Source organism: Episyrphus balteatus, chromosome 2 (genome assembly GCF_945859705.1).
Source record: "Episyrphus balteatus chromosome 2, idEpiBalt1.1, whole genome shotgun sequence".
Classification (NCBI taxonomy): Eukaryota; Metazoa; Arthropoda; class Insecta; order Diptera; family Syrphidae; genus Episyrphus; species Episyrphus balteatus.
In genome coordinates this window covers 45,984,181-46,004,478 of record NC_079135.1, presented here as the reverse complement: position 1 = coordinate 46,004,478, position 20,298 = coordinate 45,984,181, and the positions used below count along the sequence as shown (strand labels likewise).

General features: G+C 30.3%; 1 protein-coding gene across 2 annotated transcripts in view; it reads right to left on the bottom strand.

The window, feature by feature from the left end:
- Positions 1-20,298, bottom strand: part of LOC129908407 (dynein axonemal heavy chain 3) — a 181,181-nt gene that overhangs the window by 48,915 nt on the left and 111,968 nt on the right. For both annotated transcript variants that reach the window (XM_055984866.1, XM_055984867.1), the window contains exons 44-51: positions 5,554-5,679; positions 5,090-5,250; positions 4,545-4,778; positions 1,692-1,811; positions 1,193-1,608; positions 1,001-1,130; positions 610-921; positions 218-365 (exon numbers count right to left, since the gene is read on the bottom strand). In XM_055984866.1, the coding sequence (XP_055840841.1) occupies positions 218-365; positions 610-921; positions 1,001-1,130; positions 1,193-1,608; positions 1,692-1,811; positions 4,545-4,778; positions 5,090-5,250; positions 5,554-5,679 (1,647 nt within the window). The remainder of the gene's footprint in view (positions 1-217; positions 366-609; positions 922-1,000; positions 1,131-1,192; positions 1,609-1,691; positions 1,812-4,544; positions 4,779-5,089; positions 5,251-5,553; positions 5,680-20,298) is intronic.

Sequence of the window (20,298 nt, the reverse complement as noted above, 5' to 3'; positions counted from 1 at the left end):
CTTTTTCCATTACCTATCGAAACTCCTAGATGTGAACGTACCTATTTTGTATTTTTTTTTTTTTTGGTGCGAGAGACGACTACTCGAAGCTTGAAGGCCTTTTTTTTTTTGTATTTGAACAAAAATGTTGAAAAAAAAGTACACAAAAAAAAACGTGAAAAATAAATAAAAACACGACTTAAAAATCCAATCAATTTCACGGATTTTATTTGCTTACCTCAGTTGGAAAAAATCCCAAATACGCAATGCAGCCGGCGGCCAGGAGCACATCTCCGACAATATTGTGAATTGATTCATGCAAACGATTTGCTGTTTCCGACCAGCGGGTCTTCTCGCCGCCCAGTCCGCCCAGTAGCTTTTCCGCTCTGAAAAGCAATTTTTCCATTTTTTTTTTATTTTTGAGTAAAAATGATGAAAAATTCAAAAAGAAATAAATTTGAAATCAACTAAAAAAAAACTATACGTCTGAAAGCATAATCATATTTCTGTGATTTCTTTCTGTTGTTGTCCTGTCCAATTCCGATAAATATTCCCGAATTGATACACAAACATAACAACAAAAAAAAAAAAAATGTCCCAAAGGATTGCTCTCTAAAATGAGATACTTGCCTATTCAATCGTTTCTCACAATTATCGATGTCATCTTCAAGGCGTTTTTTCTCGCGTGACTTCTCTGCAAAATAATCGTTTAGCTTTTGTAATTTGTCCAATATCTCTTGCAATTCAGCCCGTTTGGCATTGAGCTTTTCCATTTGTGAACTCAATTCGCCTTCGGCCTCGGCCAAGGCTAGTTTCTTGGGAGCGACAATTTTTGCTACCTTATCGTAAACGTCCATGGCACGTACCCAATGACAAAGTCCTTCGCAGGCTGTCGATGCACTTTTTATTTTTTCAGGAATGAAATCACGGTCGGAGATGTATCTGGAAATAGGACAAAAAAAAAAGGGGCAGTTAAGGGCTAGTTGAGGAGCCGCTTTAAGGAATTATGGCTTTGACTTACTTTTCTCGTATCCTCTTAATTATTGGTGGTGGTATGTTGTCCTTATCAAAAGTCTTTAAAGATTCAAGGAACTTCATGTCACCCAACATTTTTTGTGATGGACCCCAATAGTCTTCTACCATTCGACCACCTTAAAAATATACATCGAAGTGACGAAGTTATAAGGACGACATTTAAACAAATTTTACTAACTTGGATCAGGTTTCCTATCTGGCTTGATTCCTTTAATAACACAAACTGCTTCCAACACCAATTTAACACCATATGGAGGATTTTTCATTGATTTGACCACATAAATATCAGCCGGTTTAAGGGTATTCAATGCTTCTAAAGCAGCTTCCATAGCGGGTATAGCTTCTTGCAAATCACTCTCACAATCATCTTTGATAGCTTGTGCTGCAGCAGCAGCTTCATTAGCTGCTGCCTCATCAGCACCAACAACTTCTTTCTTTTTTTCAGCTTCAGCTGTTTCACGTTCAATGTTAACCATGATTTTTTCGGTTTCTTCAGATAAGACTTTCAATTTTGGTTGAAGATCGTATAAATTGGCTTGCATTTCACCAACTTGTCCGGCAGCAAAGTCTAGTTTTTCTAAACCAATTGTGTATCTTTTTGGATGAAGAAGAAAAAGAGGAAGTAAAGAAACTGAAGTAAAAAAAGTTAAATACCTATGTAAGTGGATTTTTTTTACCTATCTCGCAATTGTGTGATTTCATTTAATTTTTTGCTATAAAAACTTTTGAAGGCTTTGAGCATTTCCAAATAAGAAGTTGGTGTTACATAATTTCTTCTTCCGAGTTCTCTGAAACATCTTTAAAAAAAAAATATTTTAATAACAAATAAAAAAGTTCTAATAAGAAGTTCTAATTACACTGTGTGACAAAAAAAAATATACGCATATATCGCATTTTGTAGAGCTAGTTGCAGGGATAACGAAACATTATTTGAAACTCCTGAAGAAAATTTGAAACCCGTGTTAAAATAAAACACTGTTGGTGAAAAAAAGTAGATTTCGTAATTTTCAGTTTTTTTTTCGAAAACTAAAAAAGATTTTGACCTCTGATTTTGATGATTTTTTTTTTTTAAACGTAAGTAATCAAAAATACTTTAAAGTCTATAGATTAAAAATTGCCGATGTTGCCGTATTGTTTTTAAAATTAAAATTAAATTTTTTTTGAACAAAACCATTTTTTTTGCTTAAATTTCATAAAACAAGTGATAGCAAAAGATTCTCTTAGTAATTTAAGGAAAAAAAGGGACAATCTTCCATTGTTTAAGCGATAAATGCAATTTTCTAACATTCTGACTTCAAACACAAAAAAAAAATATTTTGAAAACAACGGCAACACCTACAATATTTTAAAATACATTTTTAAAGAGCCAGAAGCTCATTCTTATCTCTTAAATTTAAATCCAATAAATTTAATTTAAAACTCAGAATTTAAAAAAAAAATGTTATTAAAAAAATTTAAAATGACTTTTTTCTAAACTTTTTTTAATAAAATATGAATTTATTTAAAAAAAAAAATGTTGGCCATAAATATTATCAGTTGAATTCCGAAGCAGAAAAGGTAACATATATCACACTTTTGAAAAAAATTAAAAATTACTTCAATTTCAATGGTTTTTTTTGGTAAAAACTGAATTTTTGCATGGAAATAATTAATTTTCTCAAAGACTTTGGTAAATTATGTTGAACTTAAAAAAAAAAAATAAGTTAAATTTTTTTTCAAAACTTTTATTAAATAAAGTTCTTCGAAAATAAAATATTTTTTAATTTTTTTCGTAAAACGTTAAACATATTGACATTTCCTTTTATAATTTCAAACCAAAAAAATTGAAAATAAATGCATTTTATAGTACGAAAAAGTTTAAAAAACGACATGTTAAAATTTTGTCAATAATTTTTTTTTTTTTTTTCAAAATCTGAGTTCAGTTACCATTATTTCAAAAGTCCTTAATTCAATTAACCTTATTTTAATTTTTCAAATATTATATATTTTCAATGTTTGAAGTCAATTAATAAGAAAATTGCATCTATCGCTTGAACGATGGAAGATTGTCCCTCACTCCCGTATATTTTTTTTCCTTGAATTTCCTAGACAATCTTTTGGCATCAATTAATTTATGAAATTTAAGAAAAATTTTTGAAAAAAAATGTTGTCTGTTCACAAAAATCTTCAATTAAATTTAAAAAATCAAAACGGCAACACCGGCAATTTTTAATCTATAGACTTTGAAGTATTTTTAATTACCGACGTTTGAAAAAAAAGATCATCAAAATCTAAGCTGTTCGGCCGGGTTCCCTAATATTGCCAATTGTTGAGCTTTAGTTACTCCACTATCTAGTTTTCTGTGTTTGACTAAAAATACATATATAAGAAAATTAAGAATTGGAAAAAAAATTGGTACTTAATTCGGTAAATTTTTGGAAATAAGAACTTAATGAACTTTTTTAAATTTTTAATGTTAAATTTTGTTTTTTTTTTTTTTCTCAAAATATTGTGTTTGAAATTTTTTTTTTAAACAGTAAATTTTTGAAATAAAAACTATTTGAACTTTTTTAAATTTTTTAATTTCTAAAATTTTTTTTCAAAATATTGTGTTTGAATTTTTTTAAAAAATAAAATTTTTTTTCAAAATATTGTGTTTGAATTTTTTTTCATTTATCAAAAAAAATTTATTTATTTAAAAACCAAAAGGTCTCTTTACCTTTAAAAAAGCTATCGTTTAGTTTATTTAGTATTGCCGTTGTCTTTAAATATTTAGTTTTTTGATTTAATGTAGATTTCGCAAGCGTAGGGTGGATGAAGTAGCGGGAAAATTCTGCTATCTTCTGTGATCGAAAAATGCCCCCTAAGCTCTACACCGTAGTTGTGCGCCCAGCACTCACATTTCACATACGGTTCACAATGTTGGACAATGTACAAAAAGTATGAGAGTATGTTAACGGGAGCGGGTCAAAATTCTGGCTTCAAAATTCTGGTTTTTAAAATTTTGCTTTTTTCAAGAAAATTCTGTTTTTAAAAATTCTGCTTTTTTATATTCTGTATTTTAAAATTCTGATTTTCAAAATTTTGCCAATTCTTTTTTTTGTTTATACCTACACCTCATTAATGTAAATTAAGTTTTGTACTTTCCTAACTGCATAGAAGACTGACTTTTTTATAACTCACATCTATATATAGTTGACAACTAATTGGAATTTAATATTAATTTTTATTTGATGAAGTAAAGAATGTTCAATTACCATTTTCGCAGATATTTGTCAATAAAGACCTTTTCCGGCGAACCCCACAGGTAATGAAACTACAATACCAATATAGCAGAATCATTTGAATCTAGTGTAGTAACCTCTGCCTCTCAAATCTAATGACTTTTAACCTCTTGGATTATTTTCGAAAAATTTTCACCATCGCAAACAAATTTTGCCCCACAGGTATTGTGCATAGAAATAAACCTAAATTTACACTAATTCAACTTTCTTTAAATTTCTTAAAACCACATTTTTCTTCAAGCTAATAGTTAATCTATTTCAACTTACTTTTCACTTGCATCCACAACAGATACATTAAAATACATCACCATCTGAACTAGGTTCTGTTCCTGAACGGACAAAACTAGCTCCTTTTCCGGACCAATACTAGCCTGACTGCCTCGTGGCGAATGATGTAATTCATCCACAGATGCATCCTCTTCTTCGGCTTTATTGAGATTCATCGAACTGATGAAATGTTCAGCAACACGTACCAAAGCATCTACTGGCCATGGCATGTACCTGATTGAAAATAAATATACAAAAAAAGAGAGAAAACAAAAAAAAAAAAACAGTTTATATATGCACTATACAACACTTTGAAAGCTTAAAAGCAGCAACAAGCCATGCAAATGATTTTTATATCCACTTTGCACCTGATTGTGTTAATGGAAATACGTGCAGTGATTTTGTGCTGTAAGCATATATCGACTGAAAATGCATTTCCATTTCAGACACATTATTTGTCTACCTAAACCATCACTTTATTGAAGCAGAAGTCTTAGATGATGATGATGATGATGATTTAAGGATTGCAAAGAGGATTTACTTACCAGTCAATAGTGCAACAGTTGATCAAAGATGGATACATTCTTAGTCGTTCCTTAAAGGAATCCCCAATCGGTGAGAAGGCTAATGCCACATGCAGCTGCTCACGTACTCTCTCAATAAAATATCCGTACATTTCAATTGGTGAAGGATCTATCTCTCGAGCCTTTATACGTTGTATATATACATTTCCACCAGTCCGACCAACACGTCCAATAAGATGGTGATGATGGTTTAAGAAATATGTTTGTTCATATGGATTTTAAGGACGTTTAAGGACGAGATAGTAACGATTATGATGTTGGCCATATTGCAAAATAATATCGAATAAGAATTTATTATTATTGTTATCATATTTTCTATAAGTGTGTATGTGTTTTGTTGTGGTTAGATGAGATTTACGTGTGTGAGTGTGAGAAAGGGGGGGGGGGGGGGGGTGAGAAAAACGATTATCCTTGATCGTCCTTACCATTTGCTTGGCAATGTTTGTCATATTTTCCATAATTGCCGCCTTATCCTCGGACTGATAGAGATTCGGAAGGTCTCCAGTGTTTAGTATTCCATTGATGTCCTCGACATAACCCTCATCCACTGCCTGCATATAAAGGATGAATTCATTAGAAACAGGACATGTTTGTTTGGTTTGAGTTTTAGGTTTTGGGTTTTCGATATTATTGTTGTGTGTGTCCTTTTTGCTTGTGTACTACAGGTATACCAACGTCTATACTCTATATGAGTTAAGAATCGATTTAATTTAGTTTTCAGGTAATCGAGCGAATATATCGAAATTGAAATAAGTGAGAGGGAGACAGAAGACGAAGAGAAAACGATGTGTATAGAGTATATATTGTCCCAACTTAAGTGCGATTTAATTAAATTACAGTGCAAAGTGGCAAAGGATAATGTATATCCTTTCTGTGGGCAGGTGAGCTAAATACGGCAAACGGGTGTGTATTAACATCCTGCCCCAAAGTCTCACCTTTCCTTGCCTCGCCTTGTCTCAGTCGCCCAGGGAAAAGGTGAACTATTTCGATTGCCATTTTGTAAATTTAATAGAGCAAACGTGTGATGGAGAATAATTGAGATTAAAAGATATCGTCTCTAGGACAATAGTATATACATACAAAAGAGTCCTTTTAAAGGGTCCTTTTGATAGAATAGAAAAAAAACTTATCAGACCCTCTGGGAGAGCTTAAGAAATAGAGAGAGAGAGAGAGAGAGAGGGAAAGGAGAGTTGAGTTAGACAGAAGAAATAAGATTGAATCGGAAGTGATAAACTTTGATGAGGTTTGATGAAAGGACATTCTTGTGGGGTGATTTGCTTAAAGATTATATGCAGGTAAAAGGTGTTTCATATATATAAAAGCATCATAGACAGAGAGAAAGGTTTAATGTGCTCTTATGTTGATGAGAGAATGTTTCAATGAATAATTATAACTCTGAGCTGTCTATATAGAGAAAAGTGTAGTTTAGTAGAAAATACATCATGATCTTTAATCCTTATGTGTGTTTTTGGTAATAAGTAGAAGAGACAGTACCCTAACTTAAAACCCTTCTCCCATTGTTTCAAACTGTTGTTAAAGACAATTATTTTGTATATTTTCATGGAATTTTCAACATCAAAATGAAAGAAGATGTTTTGTGTTGTGATGTGTATAATATACACACATTACTTTAGGTTTTTGAAATCGATTTTAATCAGTAGATATATTGTCTGTGTGAAATGAGCATCTGATGGTGGTGTATAGTATAGCTTTATTTATATTTTATAGAAGGGAGATAATTGACATTTTGACATGAAAATCTGTGTGCAATAAGAAATGATGTTATCTGTGATTTTGATGATTATTTTCTATACATACATGTTGTTTGGTACTATATACATGCTCATACATACATTTAATATACATGACGATGAGTATAATTTTAAGAGTTGAATAATTGAAAATGTCTTGAGGCATCCTTTGTGCTAAAAGTTTATTGATTTATTTAAATTAACGTGTCATTTAGAAGTATGTTGTTATGTTTTTTTTTTAAGAATTTTTGAGTTATGTCTTTTTTAAGTGGGGTTTAATGTAAGAAAAAAAGGGGAGCTATTGAAACGTATTAGAGAATAGGCTTAAATTAAACATTTTAAAGTTTATTACTCATAAAACTTTCAATTAAGTAAATTGTTTTTATGCTAAAAGTGATTTCAGATTTAGAAATGTCTAGGTGCTTATCAATTTTTAAGGTACCTAATAGATCCATTATGTTCAAGTTAAAAACTTTATGACAGATTTTCATTATTCATAGGAAGGTTATAATGTGTAAATTAATATTGAGGTAATAAATCGAATAACTATACAAACACTTAAATCGAATGTTTGGTTGAGCTACAATGGTCGGAAAAAGTATTTTGACAAAATGAACATTTTTCTAACTGATGAGAATAATCTGTAACGGTTAAACATAAAATAAGGAAGTTGACGGTTTTTTATTAAGTATATAATGGTGAATATCATGATGGTCAATGTCAGTCATATAGTTGGTATTATGCTTCGATGCTGCATTTTTTGTATAAAAAGTACTAAATTTTGAGGGAAAAAAGTATTTTGACAAACGTTCTTTTTCAACGTTGGTAAGGTAACGTAATGCATTTTACGTGTTTCAAGCACGTATACAACTGACAGACTTGTTAAGGCCCCGGTTTGTAAAAAATTGGGCAAAACGGCGGAACTTAACATTGAAATTGGTGCATCTTCTGTTGCAAGTCATAATTTCTGTGTGTCTGTTAAAAAATCTGTAGAGAATTGAATTTATAGCGGGAAACTAAAAATTACCAAATATACAAACACAAAAATATAATTATACTATTAAAAATTTACTACAAATGGACAAAAAACGAAAAAAATGCACTTAAAAAAATTGAAGCATTTTGAAGAATTTACTTTATCGCGGATTGACTCCAAAAAGTCTGAATTTGGAAATGCCATTCTTTCATCAAAAACCTTGTAAGCAAAAGTACCCTTTGCATTGAGCTCGAAGAAGACAATTTTACCATGTTTATGGGAAGATAATACAGTATTTATCTCATAAAACAAAAATTGAAAAAAACTGAATTCTCAAAGGAACATATTGGTATGCTTCTTTCATTCAAAAACAAACTTTTATGGATCACATTCGCACAAATTTCTATATCAATGATCCGGGAAACGAAAAGGAACTGTTGAAGCTCCGTGAAAATTTGGTCAAGTTTGTTCCAGAAGCGAAAACCACAACAACATGTCCTACTCTGCCTACAGTTTTAATCTACACAGGTGTTTTTTTTTTTAAATCATAGTGTACTAAGAAAAAACTATTTGTTTATTTTTAACTTAACAGATGCATTGGTGGCAGTGGCGTAACTACAATTTGGGGGCCCTGTATCCACATTTTCTTGGAGGCCCCCTTTATCTCCTAGACTTGGATACGGCCTTAAGCCTTAACAACATTGCATTGGTTCCGACTGTTTTGCAGAAATTTGAAGAAAGATAAATGTGGATAGATAAATTTGGATAGATAAATGTGGATAGATAAATGTGGATAGATAAATGTGGATAGATAAATGTGGATAGATAAATGTCGATAGATAAATGTGGATAGATAAATGTGGATAGATCAATGTGGATTGATAAATGTGGATCGATAAATGTGGATAGATAAATGTGGATCGATAAATGTGGATAGATAAATGTGGATAGATAAATGTGGATAGATAAATGTCGATAGATAAATATCGTCGATAATGGAGAAGATAAATGTCGATAGATAAATGTCGATAGATAAATGTCGATAGATAAATGTCGATAGATAAATGTCGATAGATAAATGTGGATAGATAAATGTGGATCTATAAATGTGGATCGATAAATGTGGATAGATAAATGTCGATAGATAAATGTGGATAGATAAATGTGGATTGATAAATGTGGATAGATAAATGTGGATCGATAAATGTGGATAGATAAATGTGGATTGATAAATGTGGATTGATAAATGTGGATAGATAAATGTCGATAGATAAATGTGGATCGATAAATGTGGATAGATAAATGTGGATAGATAAATGTGGATCGATAAATGTGGATTGATAAATGTGGATAGATAAATGTGGATAGATAAATGTGGATAGATAAATGTGGATTGATAAATGTGGATAGATAAATGTGGATCTATAAATGTGGATCGATAAATGTGGATAGATAAATGTCGATAGATAAATGTGGATAGATAAATGTCGATAGATAAATGTCGATAGATAAATGTGGATAGATAAATGTGGATAGATAAATGTGGATAGATAAATGTGGATAGATAAATGTGGATTGATAAATGTGGATTGATAAATGTGGATAGATAAATGTGGATAGATAAATGTGGATTGATAAATGTGGATCGATAAATGTGGATAGATAAATGTGGATAGATAAATGTGGATAGATAAATGTGGATAGATAAATGTCCATAGATAAATATCGTCGATAATGGAGAAGATAAATATCGATAGATAAATGTCGATAGATAAATGTCGATAGATAAATGTCGATAGATAAATGTGGATTGATAAATGAGGATAGATAAATGTGGATCTATAAATGTGGATCGATAAATGTGGATAGATAAATGTCGATAGATAAATGTGGATAGATAAATGTGGATAGATAAATGTCGCTAGATAAATGTGGATCGATAAATGTGGATAGATAAATGTGGATAGATCAATGTGGATTGGTAAATGTGGATCGATAAATGTGGATAGATAAATGTGGATTGATAAATGTGGATCGATAAATGTGGATAGATAAATGTGGATAGATAAATGTGGATAGATAAATTTCGATAGATAAATATCGTCGATAATGGAGAAGATAAATGTCGATAGATAAATGTCGAAAGATAAATGTCGATAGATAAATGTCGATAGATAAATGTGGATTGATAAATGAGGATAGATAAATGTGGATAGATAAATGTGGATAGATAAATGTGGATTGATAAATGTCGACAGATAAATGTCTCAAGATAAATGTCGATAGATAAATGTCTCTAGATAAAAGTCGTTTGCTAAATGTCGCTAGATAAATGTCTCTAGATAAATGTAGATAGATAAATGTGTATTGATAAATGTCGACAGATAAATGTCTCAAGATAAATGTCGATAGATAAATGTCGATAGATAAATGTGGATAGATAAATGTGGATTGATAAATGTGGATAAATAAATGTGGATCGATAAATGTGCATAGATAAATGTGGATAGATCAATGTGGATTGATAAATGTCGATAGATAAATGTGGATAGATAAATGTGGATCGATAAATGTGGATAGATAAATGTGGAAGATAAATGTGGATAGATAAATGTCGATAGATAAATATCGTCGATAATGGAAAAGATAAATGTCGATAGATAAATGTCGATAGATAAACGTCGATAGATAAATGTCGATAGATAAATGTGGATTGATAAATGTGGATAGATAAATGTGGATCTATAAATGTGGATCGATAAATGTGGATAGATAAATGTCGATAGATAAATGTGGATTGATAAATGTCGACAGATAAATGTCTCAAGATAAATGTCGATAGATAAATGTCGATAGATAAATGTCGATAGATAAATGTGGGTTGATAAATGTGGATAGATAAATGTGGATCTATAAATGTGGATCGATAAATGTGGATAGATAAATGTCGATTGATAAATGTGGATAGATAAATGTGGATAGATAAATGTGGATCTATAAATGTGGATCGATAAATGTGGATAGATAAATGTCGATAGATAAATGTGGATTGATAAATGTGGATAGATATATGTGGATAGATCAATGTGGATTGATAAATGTGGATCGATAAATGTGGATAGATAAATGTGGATTGATAAATGTGGATCGATAAATGTGGATAGATAAATGTGGATAGATAAATGTGGATAGATAAATGTCGATAGATAAATGTCGATAGATAAATATCGTCGATAATGGAGAAGATAAATATCGATAGATAAATGTCGATAGATAAATGTCGATAGATAAATGTCGATAGATAAATGTCGATAGATAAATATGGATTGATAAATGTGGATAGATAAATGTGGATCTATAAATGTGGATAGATAAATGTGGATGGATTAATGTGGATTGATAAATGTCGATAGATAAATGTCGATAGATAAATGCCGACAGATAAATGTCTCAAGATAAATGTCGATAGATAAATGTGGATTGATAAATGTGGATAGATAAATGTGGATTGATAAATGTGGATTGATAAATGTGGATAGATAAATGTGGATAGATAAATGTGGATAGATAAATGTCGATAGATAAATGTCGACAGATAAATGTCTCAAGATAAATGTCGATAGATAAATGTGGATTGATAAATGTGGATTGATAAATGTGGATAGATAAATGTGGATTGATAAATGTGGATCGATAAATGTAAATAGATAAATGTGGATAGATAAATGTGGATCGATAAATTTCGATAGATAAATATCGTCGATAATGGAGAAGATAAATGTGGATAGATAAATGTCGATAGATAAATGTCTCTAGATAAAAGTCTTTAGCTAAATGTCGCTAGATAAATGTGGATCGATAAATGTGGATAGACAAATGTGGATAGATAAATGTGGATTGCTAAATGTGGATCGATAAATGTGGATAGATAAATGTGGAGAGATAAATGTGGATAGATAAATTTCGATAGATAAATATCGTCGATAATGGAGAAGATAAATGTCGATAGATAAATGTCGATAGATAAATGTCGATAGATAAATGAGGATAGATAAATGTGGATCTATAAATGTGGATCGATAAATGTGGATAGATAAATGTCGATAGATAAATGTGGATTGATAAATGTCGACAGATAAATGTCTCAAGATAAATGTCGATAGATAAATGTCGATAGATAAATCTGGATTGATAAATGTGGATAAATAAATGTGGATCGATAAATGTGCATAGATAAATGTGGATAGATCAATGTGGATTGATAAATGTGGATCGATAAATGTGGATAGATAAATGTGGATCGATAAATGTGGATAGATAAATGTGGAAGATAAATGTGGATAGATAAATGTCGATAGATAAATGTCTCTAGATAAAAGTCGTTTGCTAAATGTCGCTAGATAAATGTCTCTAGATAAATGTAGATAGATAAATGTGTATTGATAAATGTCGACAGATAAATGTCTCAAGATAAATGTCGATAGATAAATGTCGATAGATAAATCTGGATTGATAAATGTGGATAAATAAATGTGGATCGATAAATGTGCATAGATAAATGTGGATAGATCAATGTGGATTGATAAATGTGGATCGATAAATGTGGATAGATAAATGTGGATCGATAAATGTGGATAGATAAATGTGGAAGATAAATGTGGATAGATAAATGTCGATAGATAAATATCGTCGATAATGGAGAAGATAAATGTCGATAGATAAATGTCGATAGATAAACGTCGATATATAAATGTCGATAGATAAATGTGGATTGATAAATGTGGATAGATAAATGTGGATCTATAAATGTGGATCGATAAATGTGGATAGATAAATGTCGATAGATAAATGTGGATTGATAAATGTCGACAGATAAATGTGGATATATAAATGTGGATCGATAAATGTACATAGATAAATGTCGATAGATAAATGTGGATAGATAAATGTGGATCGATAAATGTGGATAGATAAATGTGGAAGATAAATGTGGATAGATAAATGTCGATAGATAAATATCGTCGATAATAAAGAAGATAAATGTCGATAGATAAATGTCGATAGATAAACGTCGATAGATAAATGTTGATAGATAAATGTGGATAGATAAATGTGGATAGATAAATGTGGATAGATAAATGTCGACAGATAAATGTCTCAAGATAAATGTCGATAGATAAATGTTGATAGATAAATGTCGATAGATAAATGTGGATTGATAAATGTGGATAGATAAATGTGCATCGATAAATGTGGATAGATAAATGTGGATAGATAAATGTGGATCGATAAATGTGGATAGATAAATGTGGATAGATAAATGTCGATAGATAAATGTCGCTTGATAAATGTCGATAGATAGTGGTATAATCGGGTTTTTGGATTTTTTTCAAAATTTCGAGAAAATCCAGTTTAAAGTTCGGGTAAATTGTTTTTTTTTCGAAAAATCCCTGAACCTTTGAACGCTCCTGGAAGCTAAACCGCTAGAGAGAAATTTTTGGCAGTGATGCCAAATGGTAGCTTGTGTCAACTAATAAACAAGTTATTGTCAAACTTAATTTTGAATATTAGCTTAACCATGTTTTTGTTAAAACTTTTTTAAATGGAAAATAAGATTATATTATCTATCTATCTATCTATCTATCTAGATAAATGTCGATAGATAAATGTCGATAGATAAATGTGGATAGATAAATGTGGATCGATAAATGTGGATAGATAAATAAGGATAGATAAATGTCGATAGATAAATGTCGATAGATAAATGTCGATAGATAAATGTGGATAGATAAATGTGGATAGATAAATGTGGATAGATAAATGTGGATAGATAAATGTGGATTGATAAATGTGGATTGATAAATGTGGATAGATAAATGTCGATAGATAAATGTCGACAGATAAATGTCTCAAGATAAATGTCGATAGATAAATGTGGATTGATAAATGAGGATAGATAAATGTGGATCTATAAATGTGGATCGATAAATGTGGATAGATAAATGTGGATAGATAAATGTCGACAGATAAATGTCTCAAGATAAATGTCGATAGATAAATGTCTCTAGATAAAAGTCGTTTGCTAAATGTCGCTAGATAAATGTCTCTAGATAAATGTAGATAGATAAATGTCGATAGATAAATCTGGATTGATAAATGTGGATAAATAAATGTGGATCGATAAATGTGCATAGATAAATGTGGATAGATCAATGTGGATTGATAAATGTGGATCGATAAATGTGGATAGATAAATGTGGATCGATAAATGTGGATAGATAAATGTGGAAGATAAATGTGGATAGATAAATGTCGATAGATAAATATCGTCGATAATGGAGAAGATAAATGTCGATAGATAAATGTCGATAGATAAACGTCGATATATAAATGTCGATAGATAAATGTGGATTGATAAATGTGGATAGATAAATGTGGATCTATAAATGTGGATCGATAAATGTGGATAGATAAATGTCGATAGATAAATGTGGATTGATAAATGTCGACAGATAAATGTGGATCTATAAATGTGGATCGATAAATGTGGATAGATAAATGTCGATAGATAAATGTGGATCGATAAATGTGGATCGATAAATGTGGATAGATAAATGTGGAAGATAAATGTGGATAGATAAATGTCGATAGATAAATATCGTCGATAATAAAGAAGATAAATGTCGATAGATAAATGTCGATAGATAAACGTCGATAGATAAATGTCGATAGATAAATGTGGATTGATAAATGTGGATAGATAAATGTGGATCTATAAATGTGGATCGATAAATGTGGATAGATAAATGTCGATAGATAAATGTGGATTGATAAATGTCGACAGATAAATGTCTCAAGATAAATGTCGATAGATAAATGTGGATAGATAAATGTGGATCGATAAATGTGGATAGATAAATGTGGATTGATAAATGTGGATTGATAAATGTGGATTGATAAATGTGGATAGATAAATGTCGATAGATAAATGTGGATTGATAAATGTGGATAGATAAATGTGGATTGATAAATGTGGATAGATAAATGTGGATTGATAAATGTGGATAGATAAATGTGGTTCGATAAATGTGGATAGATAAATGTGGATCGATAAATGTGGATAGATAAATGTGGATTGATAAATGTCGACAGATAAATGTCTCAAGATAAAGGTCGATAGATAAATGTCGATAGATAAATATCGTCGATAATGGAGAAGATAAATGTCGATAGATAAATGTCGATAGATAAATGTCGATAGATAAATGTGGATAGATAAATGTGGATTGATAAATGGGGATAGATAAATGTGGATCTATAAATGTGGATCGATAAATGTGGATAGATAAATGTCGATAGATAAATTTGGATTGATAAATGTCGACAGATAAATGTCTCAAGATAAATGTCGATAGATAAATGTCGATAGATAAATGTCGATAGATAAATGTGGATTGATAAATGTGGATAGATGAATGTGGATCTATAAATGTGGATCGATAAATGTGGATAGATAAATGTCGATAGATATATGTGGATTGATAAATGTCGACAGATAAATGTCGATAGATAAATGTCGATAGATAAATGTCGATAGATAAATGTGGATTGATAAATGTGGATTGATAAATGTGGATAGATAAATGTGGATCGATAAATGTGGATAGATAAATGTGGATTGGTAAATGTGGATTGATAAATGTGGATAGATAAATGTCGATAGATAAATGTGGATAGATAAATGTGGATTGATAAATGTGGATAGATAAATGTGGATCGATAAATGTGGATAGATAAATATCGATAGATAAATGTCTCAAGATAAATGTCGATACATAAATGTCGATAGATAAATGTGGATTGATAAATATGGATAAATAAATGTGGATGGATAAATGTGGATAGATAAATGTGGATTGATAAATGTCGACAGATAAATGTCTCAAGATAAATGTCGATAGATAAATGTCGATAGATAAATGTGGATAGATAAATGTGGATTGATAAATGTGGATAGATAAATGTGGATCGATAAATGTGGATAGATAAATGTGGATAGATAAATGTGGATAGATAAATGTGGATCGATAAATGTGGATTGATAAATGTGGATAGATAAATGTGGATAGATAAATGTGGATAGATAAATGTCGATAGATAAATGTGGATAGATAAATGTCGATAGATAAATGTCGATAGATAAATGTGGATAGATAAATGTGGATAGATAAATGTGGATAGATAAATGTGGATTGATAAATGTGGATAGATAAATGTGGATAGATAAATGTGGATTGATAAATGTGGATCGATAAATGTGGATAGATAAATGTGGATAGATAAATGTGGATAGATAAATGTCGATAGATAAATATCGTCGATAATGGAGAAGATAAATATCGATAGATAAATGTCGATAGATAAATGTGGATTGATAAATGTGGATAGATAAATGTGGATCTATAAATGTGGATAGATAAATGTGGATAGATTAATGTGGATTGATAAATGTCGATAGATAAATGTCGATAGATAAATGTCGACAGATAAATGTCTCAAGATAAATGTCGATAGATAAATGTGGATTGATAAATGTGGATAGATAAATGTGGATTGATTAATGTGGATTGATAAATGTGGATGGATAAATGTGGATAGATAAATGTGGATAGATAAATGTCGATAGATAAATGTCGACAGATAAATGTCTCAAGATAAATGTCTCAAGATAAATGTGGATTGATAAATGTGGATAGGATAAATGTGGATTGATAAATGTCGATAGATAAATGTGGATTGAAAAAAATGTGGATAGATAAATGTGGATTGATAAATGTGGATCGATAAATGTGGATAGATAAATGTGGATAGATAAATGTGGATAGATAAATTTCGATAGATAAATATCGTCGATAATGGAGAAGATAAATGTGGATAGATAAATGTCGATAGATAAATGTCTCTAGATAAAAGTCTTTAGCTAAATGTCGCTAGATAAATGTGGATCGATAAATGTGGATAGATAAATGTGGATAGATCAATGTGGATTGGTAAATGTGGATCGATAAATGTGGATAGATAAATGTGGATAGATAAATGTGGATAGATTAATGTGGATTGATAAATGTCGATAGATAAATGTCGATAGATAAATGTCTCTAGATAAAAGTCTTTAGCTAAATGTCGCTAGATAAATGTGTATCGATAAATGTGGATAGATAAATGTGGATAGATCAATGTGGATTGGTAAATGTGGATCGATAAATGTGGATTGATAAATGTGGATCGATAAATGTGGATAGATAAATGTGGATAGATAAATTTCGATAGATAAATATCGTCGATAATGGAGAAGATAAATGTCGATAGATAAATGTCGATAGATAAATGTCGATAGATAAATGTCGATAGATAAATGTGGATTGATAAATGAGGATAGATAAATGTGGATCTATAAATGTGGATCGATGAATGTGGATAGATAAATGTCGATAGATAAATGTGGATTGATAAATGTCGACAGATAAATGTCTCAAGATAAATGTCGATAGATAAAAGTCGTTTGCTAAATGTCGCTAGATAAATGTCTCTAGATAAATGTAGATAGATAAATGTGTATTGATAAATGTCTACAGATAAATGTCTCAAGATAAATGTCGATCGATAAATGTGGATTGATAAATGTGGATAGATAAATGTGGATCTATAAATGTGGATCGATAAATGTGCATAGATAAATGTGGATAGATCAATGTGGATTGATAAATGTGGATCAATAAATGTGGATCGATAAATGTGCATAGATAAATGTGGATAGATAAATGTGGATCGATAAATGTGGATAGATAAATGTGGAAGATAAATGTGGATAGATAAATGTCGATAGATAAATATCGTCGATAATGGAGAAGATAAATGTCGATAGATAAATGTCGATAGATAAACGTCGATATATAAATGTCGATAGATAAATGTGGATTGATAAATGTGGATAGATAAATGTGGATATATAAATGTGGATCGATAAATGTGGATAGATAAATGTCGATAGATAAATGTGGATTGATAAATGTCGACAGATAAATGTGGATCTATAAATGTGGATCGATAAATGTGGATAGATAAATGTCGATAGATAAATGTGGATCGATAAATGTGGATCGATAAATGTGGATAGATAAATGTGGAAGATAAATGTGGATAGATAAATGTCGATAGATAAATATCGTCGATAATAAAGAAGATAAATGTCGATAGATAAATGTCGATAGATAAACGTCGATAGATAAATGTCGATAGATAAATGTGGATTGATAAATGTGGATAGATAAATGTGGATCTATAAATGTGGATCGATAAATGTGGATAGATAAATGTCGATAGATAAATGTGGATTGATAAATGTCGACAGATAAATGTCTCAAGATAAATGTCGATAGATAAATGTGGATAGATAAATGTGGATCGATAAATGTGGATAGATAAATGTGGATTGATAAATGTGGATTGATAAATGTGGATTGATAAATGTGGATAGATAAATGTCGATAGATAAATGTGGATTGATAAATGTGGATAGATAAATGTGGATTGATAAATGTGGATAGATAAATGTGGATTGATAAATGTGGATAGATAAATGTGGTTCGATAAATGTGGATAGATAAATGTGGATCGATAAATGTGGATAGATAAATGTGGATTGATAAATGTCGACAGATAAATGTCTCAAGATAAAGGTCGATAGATAAATGTCGATAGATAAATATCGTCGATAATGGAGAAGATAAATGTCGATAGATAAATGTCGATAGATAAATGTCGATAGATAAATGTGGATAGATAAATGTGGATTGATAAATGGGGATAGATAAATGTGGATCTATAAATGTGGATCGATAAATGTGGATAGATAAATGTCGATAGATAAATTTGGATTGATAAATGTCGACAGATAAATGTCTCAAGATAAATGTCGATAGATAAATGTCGATAGATAAATGTCGATAGATAAATGTGGATTGATAAATGTGGATTGATAAATGTGGATAGATAAATGTGGATCGATAAATGTGGATAGATAAATGTGGATTGATAAATGTGGATTGATAAATGTGGATAGATAAATGTCGATAGATAAATGTGGATAGATAAATGTGGATTGATAAATGTGGATAGATAAATGTGGATCGATAAATGTGGATAGATAAATATCGATAGATAAATGTCTCAAGATAAATGTCGATACATAAATGTCGATAGATAAATGTGGATTGATAAATATGGATAAATAAATGTGGATGGATAAATGTGGATAGATAAATGTGGATTGATAAATGTCGACAGATAAATGTCTCAAGATAAATGTCGATAGATAAATGTCGATAGATAAATGTGGATAGATAAATGTGGATTGATAAATGTGGATAGATAAATGTGGATCGATAAATGTGGATAGATAAATGTGGATAGATAAATGTGGATAGATAAATGTGGATCGATAAATGTGGATTGATAAATGTGGATAGATAAATGTGGATAGATAAATGTGGATAGATAAATGTCGATAGATAAATGTGGATAGATAAATGTCGATAGATAAATGTCGATAGATAAATGTGGATAGATAAATGTGGATAGATAAATGTGGATAGATAAATGTGGATTGATAAATGTGGATAGATAAATGTGGATAGATAAATGTGGATTGATAAATGTGGATCGATAAATGTGGATAGATAAATGTGGATAGATAAATGTGGATAGATAAATGTCGATAGATAAATATCGTCGATAATGGAGAAGATAAATATCGATAGATAAATGTCGATAGATAAATGTGGATTGATAAATGTGGATAGATAAATGTGGATCTATAAATGTGGATAGATAAATGTGGATAGATTAATGTGGATTGATAAATGTCGATAGATAAATGTCGATAGATAAATGTCGATAGATAAATGTGGATTGATAAATGTGGATAGATAAATGTGGATTGATTAATGTGGATTGATAAATGTGGATGGATAAATGTGGATAGATAAATGTGGATAGATAAATGTCGATAGATAAATGTCGACAGATAAATGTCTCAAGATAAATGTCTCAAGATAAATGTGGATTGATAAATGTGGATAGGATAAATGTGGATTGATAAATGTCGATAGATAAATGTGGATTGAAAAAAATGTGGATAGATAAATGTGGATTGATAAATGTGGATCGATAAATGTGGATAGATAAATGTGGATAGATAAATGTGGATAGATAAATTTCGATAGATAAATATCGTCGATAATGGAGAAGATAAATGTGGATAGATAAATGTCGATAGATAAATGTCTCTAGATAAAAGTCTTTAGCTAAATGTCGCTAGATAAATGTGGATCGATAAATGTGGATAGATAAATGTGGATAGATCAATGTGGATTGGTAAATGT